The following is a 17,417-nucleotide window of genomic DNA, read 5'->3' as shown; positions in this document are numbered from 1 at the left end:
TCTGACTGAAGGACAACAGCAATGGAGGGTTTCAGAGAAGCCCAGACAGAACCAGTAAGAAGAGAATGACGAAGACAGAAATGCTGTTAATGGCGAAGCATCCGTCAAAACGTAGACAAATCCACTGAAATGTCTCGGGGAAATTCAGAAAGACTGAGCTGGTGCATGTACAGCAAGGATGTTTTCACACTCGGTTTGACTGCTTTGTCCAAACCAGAGATGGATTCCACTGCCTCCCCCACTGGACTCACATTGTACATCTGGGTTCAAACAGTGGCATGTGTGAATCATCAACGCGATAACCACCGTGAGTAATTAGATAATGAGTCAGGAAGAGAAGATTCACTGTTCATGTTTTCAACAGTATGGATTTATAACCAAAATTTACACACAAAAGCATGTGCATTTGTCTGCCACAGAATTATTGCATGAAATGCAATGTGAACTGCTCTCCAAATGCAAATTATCTGGAGACAAGCAGGTATAACCATGTCCGTGACTGGGAGCAAACAAAGGCACAAATGCAGTTTACATTCATACCAACCCTGAATATTCAAAACTGGTTTTATTAAATCAATGTCAACAAATTATGGATAAAATGACTGAGTCCGTTCTTAATAATAATAATAATACAGTTATAATATTATATAATATTAACCACGGTTTATTATTATTATTGATTTGTTTTATTTGAGCTAGTTATTGAATTAACACAAATATCATTAACAATCGTTATTATTATTATTATTATTATTATTATTATTATTATTATTATTATTATTATTATTATTATTATTATCATCATCATCATCATCATCTAACTAAATTTAACAATTATTATTATTATTTTTATTACTGTTATACAATTGTGTTATTGTTTCTTCATTTTTAACAATACAATTACATATTATTGATTTGTTTTATTATAGTTATTGTTATCAAGTTACAATTATCAATTACAATACAATTGTTATTATTATTATTATTATTATTATAATTATGATTACAACACCTATTATTATGTGGGGGCGGGGACAATTCCAAACTTGGATCACAAATGGACACTGGTTCATACCAAAAGCTCTAGTGCAAACATCCCAAGCACACATGTGCATCTCTGATATGTGCACAGCCAAACCTGCTCTCTGCAAGCTTAAGTCCCTTTGAGTGGAGTCTAATGCGGTGAGGGTAGGTGTAGTCAGGAAACTCTGTAATACATATTTCATGGATTAAAAGTGAGCTGCTAGTCTCACACGCCACTGTAATTCCCTCTAAAGCAGAAGTAGAGGGAAAAGATGAATGAAGTCTGCACAGCTCTGCCGCGATTGCATCAATGTGCATCAGGGCAACGTGAAAACTCAGCACGTCCTCTTCCATATAAACCAACAAACTAATAAACAAAGCAGCACATACCTGGCTGGAACATACCTGCATAAACACAGACATCAAATGCTTGACACTGACATTCCACTCAGTCACTGTCTCTTGTTAACACCACACATACACACACACACGAACGCTCACACCCACATAACAGGAGGCACTTTGAGCGGGCAGGATTATCCAAACGTGCTCTTTCCTGATAAGTGGATTAATGCAACATTTTCATTTGACTTTTCGCTGAGGCAGAGACCCTCTACAGAGGCGCTACTTAGAAAGTTAGCCAAATCTAGCTTTGGATTATGTCACCGGGAAGTTCTGTTTCAATACCGAGAGGAGGAAATGCACTTTCTCCACAGATTTTCCTCCATTACCCACTGCTAGTGAATGCCACTCATTCTCTTCATCCTTTCAAAAGAAGAAACACGATCTGAAATGGACGCCACGCTCCAGAGCTGCGGCTCACTGGGGCTTGGACGAGCTTCTCTACCTCCTTTCCTTTTATCTTCTCTTGCTGATTGTGCTGCTGAACTCTGATATTGATCACATACTCGCAGAGATATAATGGGAGTTGACCTTCGACCTCTTCTGGGACCTCTTTTTGAAGACAACAGTCATGTTAGAGCGACAGAGGAGGATGCAACCTCAACGAATCCACCAGAATCAGCTCAAGCTCTTCCACTAATGCTCTGGAAACAAAAGTCAGGTACTACTTACCCTTTGTGACCAGCTGTGATGCAGCCTGTAAAGAACAAATGGCATCTTAAATGCTAAATCAAAAGGTTCTGGGCATAAAATAGTCCCTTCTGCCCTGATCTGGCAGAAATGAGTCATTAGATATGTACTTTTTCAGTAACAAAACAATCAGTCTCTAACGATGTCCCTATTTTATAGTTATGAACTTCTATAATTGCCCAGATTGTATTTCTCTTTTGGAATATATAAAAATTTCCACAGCAGTTGCCAGGGCAGCAGGAGAGATGCTAAAACGTGCCGTGCCTCAGTACAAGGCCTCATACTCACACCACATTGTGTCCTAGCAACAACTAAAGGAATCTGACAAGAGACTGGTGCATTTTATTTAAAAATGTAATCAAAATTCATTGCTGTAACCACTGTCTCAACCATTATTCACAATAGTGGTGTGTTTCAATGACCACTGCTTCAACTTTAGCATTTGGTCCACCTCAATATGGAATATCTGGTCACAACCTACAATTTCATCCAAAAAAAAAACCTGAATATTTCCTGTACAGAAATATTAAGATGCTACTTTTGACTCTGAAGATTGAAGATGATTAATACTATACACTACTAATTTATATCAGAGCACTTCTGTGACACTTAATGAGCCAAAATTGGATCCTCAAGATGATTGCCGCAGTCTTGAGCTGGATCAGTTCTGAAGGAATCCAAACATTCCCACACTGTTTGCATTAATATGCAAACAGGCATCTTATCACGCAGAGCGTTGTATAAATCCAACTATCCTGTTGACTACCGCTGAGTGCATACACGGGAAATGCAAAATCTGATCTGAGATTAAACTCGTTGCTTTCCATTTCCCGTCCCTAGTGTCAAAATATTCGCATGATTCCAGGTCAGTGAACCAGACTTCTGTAAAAAGCAGCAGCAATAAAATATTGGCTTCTAAAGCAGCCTTACATTCATACAAGGATGATATAAAGCTGCATTAGTAATCCATGCATCTGGTGATCATTTATGAGAAAACGTCTGTGTGTGAGGAAATGTGCTGTCATATTTCTTTGGTGTTAAATCAAATGGGCCTTGCAGGCTGGGCTTTTCATTATTTTGCACATAAACAGTGAATTGTTTGGGTGAGAAAAGTCTTGAACAGACAATAAAGCGCAGCTATACAATCTGCCCATTATGCTTTAATGTGTCCCAATATGACAGAATTGTCAGAACATCCCACACCAGTTTATACCCTGCTGTCCCAATTAAAACGGCAGCAACTTCTGATGCCAAGTATTTCTGTTTGTTAAGAGTGACACAGATGGAAACACTTCATGTTTTACATTTACTCCTGAAATCACCCCAAATATTTTCAAAATACACATTCATGCTCTTGTTGTGAGTGATTCATCTGAGCATAATCCAGTGACTTTTTTAATTGTTCAGGGTTAAATGTTAAACCATAAATATACTAACGTTTATTGTTTATTCATGTTCATTCATAACATTCATTTTAAATGTATATTAAAATTATATATGCATTATTTTTGTATTGTAAATTTAACTAAATGAATATTTACTGTTAATCCAAAATGATATAATATGAAATATTTCTCTTCATGAGCTTTCATCAAAATGTAAACTGGGAACTACTTTTTTTCAGCAAAGCCCTTTTTGATTTTAAATCTATCCCCTTTAAGCATCTGTCTCACTCAGACATTTTTTTTTTATATCCAAGTAATTCTCAATGAAAACTTTGGGACATGATAAAGATGTAATAAATAACTAAATATATTGTTGGGAATAAGTATTGAAATTATACTGTATGACTTCAACTATATGCACGTGTGTGTTAAAAACATCTCAACATTTGTCATGCTGAAGCTTTGTGCTGTGACATTTTTTTTTGTTTTCCTCATAAAATAAAAGTAAAAAAAAATAAATAAATTCATGTGCGCCTCTGTGAATAAAGTCGCTCAGCTCAAGGTCTGTGTGGTCAATGTGTTCAGTGACTCCAAACAGAATACAGAAACTCAGAAAAAGAAAACAACTCTGCATCCATACTAAATGGACAGAAAAACATATGGAAAGAAAACTTTTATACAGAAAGACTAGGGCATAAAGTCTGTTTGTGTGAGAAGGTCACAAAGTCTCTCACCTTCTTGCCAATGAGCTTCTTTCTCAAGAATTCCCGTGCCTCAAACATGTAAGGAATGTCATAGAGTGGACGGAAACGCTTGTCTTTGTCCTTGTTCTTCTCCTATAGAGTGAGACAGAAAAGGGGAAAAGAGAAAGACAGACAGAGAAAAGTCAATATCACATAACAAATGAAAAATAGCCTTCTGTCCCAAACAGGCACAACATTTAATCACTTCCTCAGAGTCTCATATGACTTCCTTCCAAAATGAGGTTCGAAGCTTCCTGTCTTCCACCCCCTCACCTCTTTCCAATTTTACCATTCTCTTAAAACCTAATATCCTTCCTTTTCTCACACAGCCATGCTAATGTGTCAGGATTGGGAGATGACACGTCTCATTGTCTCGATCTCTTGGTGTTCCAGGTTTGTGACTCCACATACGAAAAGCTCTCACTGCCACACACATTGATCTACTAGAAATAGAACCTCATTTACATTTTTCATAAGAAAGGAAAAAGGGTTATTTTCCCAGAGAAATGCCAAAAAACACTCAGTGTGCTCAATATTCCAGGCTCCCATATCGCAGCTGAGGCCACAACAGTATGAATTAACACACAATGGCACATACAGAGAAACTCTAAAATAGAAAATAAAAGTTGATTTTGTGCTGCAGGGAGGAACGCAGTACAAATCACTCCATCTTTTCAATGAATCAGTAGATTAAATAACCAAACCCAGTCTGATTCCCTCATGATTCAGACTGATTTAGTTCAGAGCCACTCTACCCAAAATATAAAATAAAAGTGGATTTTGTGTTTTGAGAAGGAACACTGAACAAATCACTTCATCTTTTCAAAGAATCAGTAGATCCAGTTAACAAACCCAGCCTTATTAGCTCATGATTTGGACTGATTCAGTTCTTAAGATTCAATGATTAAGTCTCAGCAGTAAACAGCCTGGACAAGAGAAAAATTACTAGGGAATATAGACTAATTTTAGAAAGCTATTGCATGGTTGTAAAAAGACATCAAACAAAGCACAAGTCACTTGGACTTTTTTTTTTTTTTTTTTTTGTGGTGCTTTATAAATGTTTCACATTCATTTTAACTGCATGGAAAAAAGTGACCAGTACATAAATAAAAATATATTTTATGCTTCATGAAAGTAAATTTTTTTTTTTTTTGATGAAATATCCCATTAAGAATTGGGTGCTGATATTGCTCTACAGCTACTGACTTTATTTTATTTTTTATTTTTTTAACGACTCATTCCAAGCTACAATGCTTTGACGCTTGAGGGAAAACCATAAGCAAGAGCAGAAATAAACCAGAGATAGACAACTAACAACAGTCAGGATGAGGCATAGCTTGTGGGAAAGTTTGGAGAGATCGGACTGTTAACCCTAAGGACCAAATCTTACAGCGAATAAAAGCATATTGACTTAAATCTCAACCATTTTTAAATCCTCACGCTCTGATTCCAGCAAACGTTTATCTGCGCTGCAAATAACTCATCTGTGCCCACGTGGTCTGATATTCTGTATGAAATAAAACCGTATCGACCACCCACTTTTAAGAGTGAGACGTTGCATTTAATGCACCAAGACATCTCTTCTGATGGAGGAGCTTTCGGTACTGCTAAAGAACTGTGCCGATGGAATATAATACAGACAGAAACCCCTGACGGTGAAAGAGAGGACAACCCATTTTCAGTCCGCCTATAAATATCCACGGCAATTCCTCTTCCCCGAGCAAGAAAAGCAGAGGGAGGCCATGCAGTCTTGCGTTAGAGTGTTTTTTGTGTAAGTGTTGTTAAGAGGGCAAGCATTCGGGGTTTTGCTAGTCGATCATGAATGTCAGCAAGCATGTTACACACAAATACAGTAATCTGTGCTTTTGTTTTGAATACGAGCATGCTAAAACCGTACGATATTTAACTTGTGTGATAGGGTTAAGGTACTAATTGAAGCTGTAGCATGAAAGCTCCATATGTCAATGATAAAACACTCAGAATCAAGGAAGGAATTAATCTCATTATGTCCACTAGACGGCTGTAATGCTGCTGAATAGCGAAATCAGCGCACAACAAAAAGCTCCATGTCGATTGTCAAGATAAAAAGTCTTTGTCATTGTATTGGGCAAATCAAGTGTGTTCTGCAAAGACACGGCAGGCTGGTTACTGAACCGTTTGAAAAGAAATGAGGATTTCTGCGCCTGGCTGACATGCCGATGTTTGCCTTTTACTGGCTCTTAAAAATGACGATTTGGCTGCATGCAATGAACGCAAGAACGGTTTCATTCTGCAAGGGCTAACAGGACAGAACAAGACCAAGTCAGGTATTATAAGCATAAAAAAATCATGTGTTGATGCATGAAGGAACAGTGACAAACTGAACTAGTATTACACTTAGTTATCTCAATTTAAATTCTGTCATTGTTCTAAACCTTAGGATTGTCTTTCAGAAGGTCTGTTTTCAAAGTGGAGACGGAGGCTGTTGATCTCCAAAAATGCACCATAAAATAGATGGAAGTTTATATCTAACAGTCAAATCTTCTCCTCCACCACAGTTTTTTAATATCATTCACTTCAAACCCAAAAAGTTACGTTAACACTTTGTATAGTGACAAATTCTCACTATTAACTAGTTGCTTATTAGCAATCCTTTTATTAACATATTGGCTGTTTATTAGTACTTATTAGACACATTCTGCATGGCCATATTCTACATCCCTAATCGTACACAATACCTAAACATAACAGCTACCTTACTAACTACCTTACTTAATTAGCAGCAAATTAGGAGTTTACCAAGGCAAAATTCGCAGTTAATGGTTTGTTAACTGAAAGAATTGGACCTTAAAATGAAGTGCGAGCAAAGTTACTATTTAAGAAAGAATATTTCATGATATTCATTTCATGACATAAAAAACACCATCTTGAGAAATATTTCAAACATTTTAAAAAAAATTACGCAAAAATAATGTAACATGCAAGAAACTTTTGTTCAAAACGGTATAAAAGTTCTTCAGAGCTTAGATTTTTCCTTTTCAATATCTTCCACAACCTATTGACCCTAGTACGGCTTCAAATGACTCACAGAATATAGCGCATATCATATGAAACACTTGAAATTTTTATGGTGATTTTTGGAACTGGATAATTCCTGTCCCCATTTAAAAAAAAAATAAAAATAAATAAATAAATAAATAGATAAATAGATATATATATATATATATATATATATATATATATATATATATATATATATATATATATATATATATATATCTGCAATATTTCCTCTTTTGAGTCCCACTGAAGAAAGTCTTAAACGTTTGGAACAGAATGAGGGTGAGTAATGACAATTACAATTTTTTGAAAGAGCATGTGCGCATGATGTATTATTTAAGAGTGACCTGTCGTTCAACACCTCAGCTCCTGAACTTTAATCTCACACACACCTTTCTCACATACATAGATTTCTTTGTCTCGTACCTATACGCACCATTCGCATTTTCATTCCTGCTTCTCTCTCTCTCTTTTTCTCATTAGCCAATCTCATTATCTTCAGGTGATAAATGGCCCAAGGATTGGATGTGACTCTGAAGCAGAGAGAGAGTGAAGAGCTCTCGCCACCGTCAGGCCTAAGGGTCCTGAGACCTCATAGGACCTCCTCAATCAGAGAACAACCAATAACACCCTCAGCAAAGTCTGCTTAACAGGAAGCAAGCCACTGCTTGGCACAGATGTCCAAAATGAATCTGTTAAAGGGATATTTCACCTAAAAATTCTCACCTAAAATGTTTACATTTACTTATGTCTTTCAAACATGTATGACTTTCAGAAGACAAAACATATTCTGAAGAACATTTCAGTTGTTTGTTGATATAACAAAAGTACTTTGTATAAAAAAAATGGAATAAAGACATTTTCAAGACATTGATGTTTTGCAGGAAACTGAGGAAGAGAACATTTTCATTTTTTGGAGAATTAGCTCTTCAACAAGAGCCTCACTAATTCAAATTTTAATATTTTGAGAAAAGCAAGTTAATAATGTGTTAATGTTAAAATTACCCAGAAAAAAAGAAAGTAGAGTCAAAGCTCCATTTTCCACTCAGTTTATCTATCTTCATGTTCTAGATGTCATTTTGCACATGCAAATTGTTAATTAAGCATACCCTTTTAGATTTCCATTTGATTGCCATTAATGGAAGATAATACTCAGAAAATGTCACTTAAGTAAAAGATTTGTTTTTTCACTTAAAGCAATTGAGCAGTTGAAGGATTAAGGAGTGACACCTTAAGGAAGAACACTAGAGCTGCAGATTGAATGCCATTTTCTAGATTTAAATCTATGTAAAAACAACTAAAACTGATTTTATGCCTTAATCTTATGTTTAGCACAATGCATTCATCAAATATTGCATTTTTCCTTTCATCTTGTGCAAACGAGCGGATGTCTTTCAGTGGTAATTAACAGCATGTTATAGATGCTTAATTTGTATTTAACTCATATGCATTCCTGTAACCAACATTCCCAAACCTTAAGTAAAACCTTACAACAAATGAAGCCGTTCTATTCAGCTGTAGTAGATTTGATCAATGCAGAAAAAGCAGAAGTCTAAATTTAAACAGGATTCAAATCTTTCTTAATCCTCAAGTATTATGGACCTTGAATGACGCAAAAAAAAAAAAGTTTTTAAAGTAACGATTAATGACTGGTGCATGTCAAGAGCATAACTGAGGTGAAAACCTTTCAGCCTCTCACGCAAGATCGCTTAAGTCTCGGACGACAGCCGGGAATAGAGTATTATGACCCTCAGCATCAGTCATGAGAGTCGCAATGAGCAATTTAAACTCATACAGCTGCATCACAGATGCCTTAGAAAAATAATCAGCATTTAAGACTGAAATTACAATGCCCTCTTAAAATAAATCAGCAGTGACGAACAACAGTGACGCATGGAGAAACGAAATGATAAAGCGAGAAATGGAGGACACAGAGAGAGGGAAAGAGACACAAAGAAGGGGATGACAAACAATTGAGATGATTGAAAGCAGAGGTATGAAAGGTAATGAAAGGTTAAAAGGTATGTCTACATAAACACATATGCAAACATATATGAATGTACTACATATATGCACGCTCCAGGAAGGAGCAATGAGCCTAAGATGACACATGCATTATACATTCCTCTGGCCAATTGTTAAAATCATAATGTTAAATTAATTACCGTTCAAAACTTTGGTTGGTAATATTTTTTACTGCTGCATTTATTTGATCAAAAAATTCAGTAAAACAGTAATATTACAATTTACAGTTGACCATTTTTAGTAGATAATTTTTAATAGATGACTACCTTAATATTTCAATATATACTATTTTAACATGTAATTTATACCTGTTAATTTGTTTTATTCTTTTTTTGAAAGAACATGATTTGAGGTATGTGGCACCTCATGTCTGACCTTGCCTAGGGCACCCATGTGAGTCACGCTTAACTTGTATTGAACCCAGAACATTCCATTAAAAGAAATAAAATTCCGGTTTACAACATCCATGGGTCATTACTCTCAAATGATTGGAAGGAAGTTCGCTAGAATTCCAAGAGTCAAGCGATCCTGAGGCAAAGCAGAGTCGTCTGCAAGAAAAAGCCTGACCAACCAAGTGTGAGATGAGCCATGGAACCATACAGTGACCCCAGACAGAGGCCACAGGACACACACACACACAAACACATGCCTTCAGCAAACAGGCACAGCAGATACACAAACTATGAAAAGACACAATGTGGCATCAGACGAATTACATGCTGAACACACACTCAGAGCACAAACATACTGAGCAAGGTGACAGCAAATGACACGGAAGAGTCATTCAATGACCGATACATTGTATATTGCTATTTCTGCAGGGAAGACAGGGGGTATGGCGTCTTCGGCTTTAAACCAGATGTCAACATTTCCCCTGCAGTCCCCTCACACACACATACAGTGGGAGTAAGGATGACTCATTGAGCTGCTGACATAACTCCTCCCCCTCCACATCCTTGTGAGTGCTCCTAAAACGGCTGACACCACCACGCAGCTGGAAATAGCTCGCCATGGCGCAAAAATAAGCCTCCATCTGGCCAAGGGAGTGAGAGGGGGGGAAATGAATGAGGAAAAGAAATTAGGCATGGCACATGAAGTCACGTTTCTCTCAAAGGGATAGCTCACCCAGTCAAAAAATGTGTGATAACGGCGAAACGCCACTGGTTCAATATAGTAAACAAATGCCATATTTTTGAAAGTTGAATGCAAACAAAGGTGAAAAATGTCTTAAATTGTGTCTGTACTTTCCATAGCTCTATAGTATAACTTTAAATTATATGGAAAATAGCGCATGGAATATGTTAAGAAAAAAAACGGTGAGTGCTATCCCTCCTTTCAATACTTACAATATTTTTCTAGACTGCCTGATTTCTAAAAGTCAACTATCTAACCATTCTGGATATCTAGTATCAGTGCAAATCAGTCATTTATCTGTCATAAGGTCAATTCTAGATCAAACAATCAGAGAGGTTGCTGAATCTCAATTGACTGTTTTGATTGGTTAATATCTTGTATCATGCTCTGCCACCCATGGTAATTATCCCATTTTATTTTGAAAAAAAAAAAAATTAGAGACTCTACGACCCTGCCATGCCGTCAATAATAAAGCAATTAAGTAGCCACAGGAAGGAAAAACGGGGGTCCCAGGATTAAGCAACAAGAGCGAGAGAGAGAAACACTGGGCAGCAGCTGTCAGAGTTCATCTTCGTGTTGGTCAACACATCTGGCCCTAAATCCCCCCAAAGTCCTCACAGCAAGAGAGAAAGAGAGAGAGAGAACAGTACAGACAAACACACACAGATCCCCAGGCTGGCCTGAGGTCAGGTTTGTCTCTTTGAGTTGAAGTGTTTGTATGGCATGGCGCGGGGACAACAGTTTCACGCCCTGCTATGAACTGAAGAGAGTGTTTAAAAATCAGGATGAGAAAGAGCGTGAGAAACAGATGGCTGGAAAGAAGGTAGAAGTTTCACACCGTGACACCAGACATGATGTGATAAAGCGACAAGCAATAGAAGCTCTTTCATGTTAATGCGAGTTTTTGTCCTAACCAAGCGGCAAGCAACAGGAAATTTTGTCAGTCGTTTCATTTCTATTTATGTCGTATTGGCTGGGTGGCCTTGTGTATACTGTATATTACACATCAAATTTATTCTGATTGACCGTTAGATGCCTGCACACTAGAGGAGGCACTGATGGATGAGAATGTGTAAGAGCCGGGGCAATTTTAAAACCAAACTGCAATACTGCGAATTGAAATTTTAAACAAATGGACCTGGGGTTTTGTTTATAGTTCACAAAATGGCAGCATTTCGTCCCTTGTTTAAAATAAATAAAGTCAATGGATTTACATTTTTCTGCATTACATTTGGTGAGGACATGACGGAGATAAAGGTACACATAAAATTAGCATAAAAGTGGGTAACATTATGATGGAAAAACCTAAAACACAGTATGAACTACAGGTGTGGTCACATTTATTGCCTATGCAATTTCGCTAATGTGACCTCAATTTTAAGGGTGCGTTTAATGTTACATCACCACTTAACTGCATACTGGCATGTTGTGAACCTTTAAACTCTTAATTTTGTCTCTGTATGTGTGTGTGAATCAGACAGTGCGCTCACAATGTGCATGTGCACAAACAGAAAGCCATTACCGAGAACCATTTTGATAAAACGCAATCAAAAGAGTGACTGAAAAAATGTTTGCAGCTGTTCCGAAACCATTGTACAGCTGTTGTTTGAATATACGCAGTTTAAATTAATTACGATACTAATTTAAAAGTTGCTGTGTGTGCTGAACTACTGCAGACATGCTAGCCAGAATTGATTAGCTTGATGAAAAGATTAACAGAGATCTTGTTAGTTACGTAGCATCGTGTCAAGGTTAATGTAGCATTAGATTAAGAAGAAAAATATAGGTAGCCTCCCCTTTTCGATTGCGAAGGAACAGCTCTTGAATGACTATCGACACATTTACAAAGGGTCATTGTGTTTAATGGAGTGAATTAAACACAACATAAGCATTACAGACTTCAACTTTTCTTCATTTCAACTCTTAGGATGATTCCTCAAACTACATTAACTGTTTTCTAGAATTTAATAAAAATAATCATAACCTGATCTCCATCAGGTCCCTTATAACCAAGGAGATGGAACAGACCCTATTAATAATGTTTAATTGTTTGGTACTCAGCTGACTTTTATCCAGAGCATAGAAGCACAGAGTCAGAGGTCAGATTTGCCATGACAGCATCATTATTGATGAAACCTCACATTCAAGAGCAGGCTGACCTCAATGGCTGTAATACATTAACATAGGCACAACTTTGCACGCTCCTTTCTCTCTCTTTCACCCTCGTCAAAGAGCGCAGTCGAGCAGGGAAAACATACTGCAAGAACATCTGGTGCAGAGATGCACTACAGAAGATACAGTCTGTAAACTGAACAGGAGTGCAGGTTTCAAAAGAGGAAGTACCTCCAGCACATCAATACCTCTACAACACGGCTGTGCCCGGAAAAACGCTGCAGTCGCAGCATATAAAAGGCAGAAGGCAACATCCGAATCCTTTCTACTAAGATGCCTTTATCTGGTTTGTTTTTAAAGGCAGCATAAATGTATCCTCGGCAGCCTATAGTAAAACAGCATCTGAGGCAGCACTTAAAAAAAGTGTGAATTTATGCCCATTAAAAAAAAGAAAAATATATAAGACTTAATTTATACAGAGAAAAAAAAAAACATTATATTTACTAAATATGTACTTAAACATCTCTAAAACCCACATGAATTAGTTTTAGACCTTTAGATATGATGTTATTGCATTGTGAAAGCTGTGAAAAGTTTTATCGAGAATCTGTAGTTAAGTCACCAATTGACTGTGGAGCGAGGCAGCTGCCATAGGTGTTAGACACATACATGCAACCAAACATTGCCGGATGGTCACCATGGTATTATGATAATTACATCACACTGCTTGATACACAAGCTCCCCGCCATCTGATCTACCTTCTGCAGCACGAAAAGACTGTAATAAAATGGGATTTACAGTTTTCTGAGGAAAATATAAGAGGTGCTTTGCCTGTGCCAAACTCACTACAATGCAAGAGTGTTGTGGGTGGTTGCCAAGTCATTGTTATGAAGTTGTTGGTTAGAGGTAGCCTTAATGAGATACTTCATCCAGAAATGAAAATCCTGTCAATTTACTCACCCTCACGTCAATCCAACACCGAAAAATGAATTATATAATTAAAAGGATTATATTTTGAAGAATGTTGGAAACCAAACAGTTTTTGTTTGTATTGGCAAAAACAGACATTTCTCAGAATATCCTCGTTTATAGTCATAGAGGTTTGTAACAACACGAAGGTGAGTGATTGGCCATTTTCATTTATGGGTGAACTTAGGGCTGTGCAATTAATCGAAAAACAGTTTTGATTTTGACCTCCAACGATTATGAAAATACAATAATCGAGATAAAACGATTATTGCGCCCCATTCCGCCCCCTTTCCAGCGGTGCACTTTCGTTCCTCCATAAAAGCCCAATTTCATGTGCAAATCAGTAAAATCATGTAACGTTAACGTGACTTTTGCAAAATGGGATGTGCTTAATTTTTATTGAAGTGTGTTAGATTTATTCATGTTTTTAAAAGCGCTAAAGAGAACTTGCGCATCCTCAGGAGGATTTCTGCGCCTGTGCTGAAGAGACGGAACAGAAGACAGACATCATGTAAAGTCAACTTTAGGTCAAGCTGCACGCCTAAATGGTCAAATACACGCAAAAATGTGTCAAAATGCAGCGCTTACTGATTATTCATGTAAACATTCGTCAGCCATGTAATAAATGAACAAACAGTTGAGAATGAAAATACATGTGTAACAGTAAATTGGATCCGCGCGGCTCAAAGTGACAGCGGGCTATATTCCTGCTGCGACTGTGCTTAATATTAAAAACAACAAAAGAAAAATCACACACTGCCCGTGTGAAAGACTTTTGTACCTTTAATAAGAAACAAAGAAAGTTTCATTCTTACTCAGACTATGATGTTTTATTTTACATTTGATTATTCATTTCTATTAACTGCAGTGTTTCCCATACGTTGATTTATTTGTGGCGGGCTGCCCCCTGCCATCAGCTCCCGCGTCTCTCACACACACACACACACACACACACACACGAGCGCGACTTTAGCACAATATTTAGCCATGTTTGGACCCTTTTAGCGGCTTTTTTCCATAAAAGGTACATACTGACAAACCTAGCGACTTTTTTGAAAAAACCTTAGCTTTCATTCAGTTGGAAGATGTCGCCAGTAACGTACTGCCCCGCGAGCGTGAGGTCTGACTCTCCCGGCACAGTGTCGCCTCTCTCGGCGTCTGTTCTGTGCAGCGAGCGGTAGAGAAGCAGCGCATTCAGTTGGCCGTAATGCAGCAGACTGAGTCTGCCAGACTCGTCAATAAATGAGTACAAAACAGCATTTCCAAGCACCTGTAGCTTACTGACGGTTTGGACTTTTAAATTTGAACGTAATTTGTCGTAAATTATATAGTCGCTTTTTAGTGTAGATGTATGTTGATCTTATCAGATGATGTCGCGATTATAAATCAGGATTTAAGGAGCATAATGAGTGATTCCTGGTTAACATGTATTATTAATGGGTCGTGATTAGTCACTATTTATACCCGTTTTATGTATGACAACAGAAAATATGTAAATGTGAACAGCTTTATTGGGCATTCAGTTGTATTACAGTATGTGACAGTTCGTAGAGTACATCTGAAGTGCCAAAACTTCTCTGAACGCAAACCTGACGCAATGTCATAAATATGCAAATTAATGTGTGACGTCACCTGCCGCCACAAGTGTCACAAAATCCTGTGGGAAACACGGAACTGAATATCTGAATATACTTATTCTACTGCATTTGTCCTTTGCTTTTTTATTTACTGAGAGTTTAATTATTTTCAATAATTTTGAGGACTTTTTTGTTTGTTTGTTACTAATATCAGTTACCCTAATACTCTGCTGTGGTATTGAGAATTGTGACATTTCTCTGGTCTCTAAAATGTAGATGTCATAGCAACCTTATTTACAGAAAATATATATTTAATACAGCCTATCACACTATCTTTAAATAAATCACTCATATAAAGTTTTGGTCATATGGCCCATTCATAATCGTGTTAAATAATCGTGATTACAATATTGACCAAAATAATCGTGATTATGATTTTTTTGCCATAATCGAGCAGCCCTAGGTGAACTACACATTTAAGTAAAACAGTAATAATAAAACTTGCCTGAAATGCTGAAAACTGAACAAAGAAACAGTCTGAAATGGCATTAACATCATCTCATTAAAATGCTTGATTCTAAGAATTCAAAAGATCAGTTTCCTGTCTCTTTGTCAAAATCAAGCTTTCAGGTTTATCTTTCAAGAAAAATCAACTAGTCAAAATGCTAAAAAAAAAAAAAAAAAAAAAAAAAAAAAAAAAAAACGAAAACCATTTTTTCAAAGCTCTTCGGTTCGTCTCATGCCTCTGAAGCACGTCTGAGATCTAAATGCATCCGTAATCTTTATTGTTTTGTAATCATCTCTGATCTGATTAAAGCCATCTTTAAGCTGCAAGGATAGAAACACGCTGTGATCCGAATGCTCGCCGCAGCCCGGTATCCATAGATACAGACCCACAGCTCCGCATTCCAGCTCTCTGTTTACATGTGCATGACAAATTACGACTCTCTGAAAAGCCTCCTTTAAAAATAATCACAAACTTCATTAAAGATTTGGAACATATTGCTGAATCTATCAAAAGTACAAGAACACAAAACTATTTTCCAGCAAAAATGTGCATGCAACTGCAGTGTTCTGTTATTTAAAGCCTATTAAAGCTTAATAAACTACATGTCTAATTTGCTAAATAATCACTGAAGCAAATTTTTTTCCAACATGCTGAATCATTTTGTCTTGTTACAGGAGGTCAGGAAGAGGGAGTCTAATTGCAGCGAGATATTCACACTCCAATTTTAACTGCTTTTAGTTTAACATACAGCTTTCAAATACACACACATCGCTAGACAAAGCACCCATTACACATCAACTCTCATTAACAGCCTTAATGGGCGTGAATAAGAACGGACAAGCACATTTCTGAGCGTTTGAAAACTGCAAAAATGTGTGTGTGCATACGCAGCCCTGCAAAATGATGCCTCCATATTAATTTGTTAACATCTAGCAAATCAAAAGTGAGCATTTGAGAATTGCTTTGGATTGAGTGGACGCGTATGACATTAATAGATGAGGAAGAGAGATTCGGCGAGAGCGTGTGCTCATTAAGGGAGTAGATCTATAGGGCTTTTGGCTGCAGTGCAGCACTGGTGTGTCAGAGCGAGTGGAGGGGAGGGGGGCCAGTGGGCTTCTGTCTCTAGCTCCCCCTAGTGTACACTAAACACACTGCTCTGAGATCTGTGCGTGAAAGATGCATGAAGGGAGGAGATCGGCGCTTTTAAGAGATGGAGGGGAGAGAAAACCTTCACATCAGCACTTTGCAAACAGTGTAACAGACAGCCGGCACCCTGTGGATTCAGTAATGGCCTTAGTGACAGGGATATCCAAGGACAGACATGCATTAACTCGTACCTCGCCTTCAAGCCTCGGGGGCCTGATGCTGGACAGGTGGATGGTCTTATACTCCCCAGAGTTCAGCTTCACCACGATGGCATCTGCATTCACGACTTGCATCACCTGTACAGAAGAGGGCAAAAAGGAAATTCAGTAATGCAGAGAAAGAAAAAGACAGAAAGGTCAACTAGTTAGCAATGAATTCTGGCATAACGTACTTGCAGCAGGTTTGACATTATGATATTTGGTCATTAGACAATGAAGAACCAATGACATTAGATACTATTAATGTCCAAACTCCACAAATGAATACATCTTTGAATATTTCATTGTCCATAACTAATGCTTTTTGTCCAAACATGACAAGACACGGTGAACTGTTGTTTTAAAGGAGACCTATTATGCCCCTTTTTACAATATATAACATATGTCTCCGGTGTCCCCAGAATGTGAATGTGAAGTTTCAGATAAAAATACCCCACAGATCATT

The 17,417-nt window shown here is 37.4% G+C and overlaps 1 protein-coding gene across 1 annotated transcript in view; it reads right to left on the bottom strand.

Annotated features, from left to right (window-relative positions):
* Nucleotides 1–17,417, bottom strand: part of snd1 (staphylococcal nuclease and tudor domain containing 1) — a 168,708-nt gene that overhangs the window by 128,605 nt on the left and 22,686 nt on the right. Inside the window, exons 10-11 of the mRNA XM_058774227.1 lie at nt 16,946–17,050; nt 4,235–4,336 (exon numbers count right to left, since the gene is read on the bottom strand). Of these exons, the coding sequence (XP_058630210.1) occupies nt 4,235–4,336; nt 16,946–17,050 (207 nt within the window). The remainder of the gene's footprint in view (nt 1–4,234; nt 4,337–16,945; nt 17,051–17,417) is intronic.

The sequence above is a fragment of the Onychostoma macrolepis genome, chromosome 04 (assembly GCF_012432095.1).
Source record: "Onychostoma macrolepis isolate SWU-2019 chromosome 04, ASM1243209v1, whole genome shotgun sequence".
Taxonomy (NCBI): domain Eukaryota; kingdom Metazoa; phylum Chordata; class Actinopteri; order Cypriniformes; family Cyprinidae; genus Onychostoma; species Onychostoma macrolepis.
Note: the sequence above shows the minus strand (reverse complement) of the source record. Positions and strands in the feature narration are given on the sequence as shown.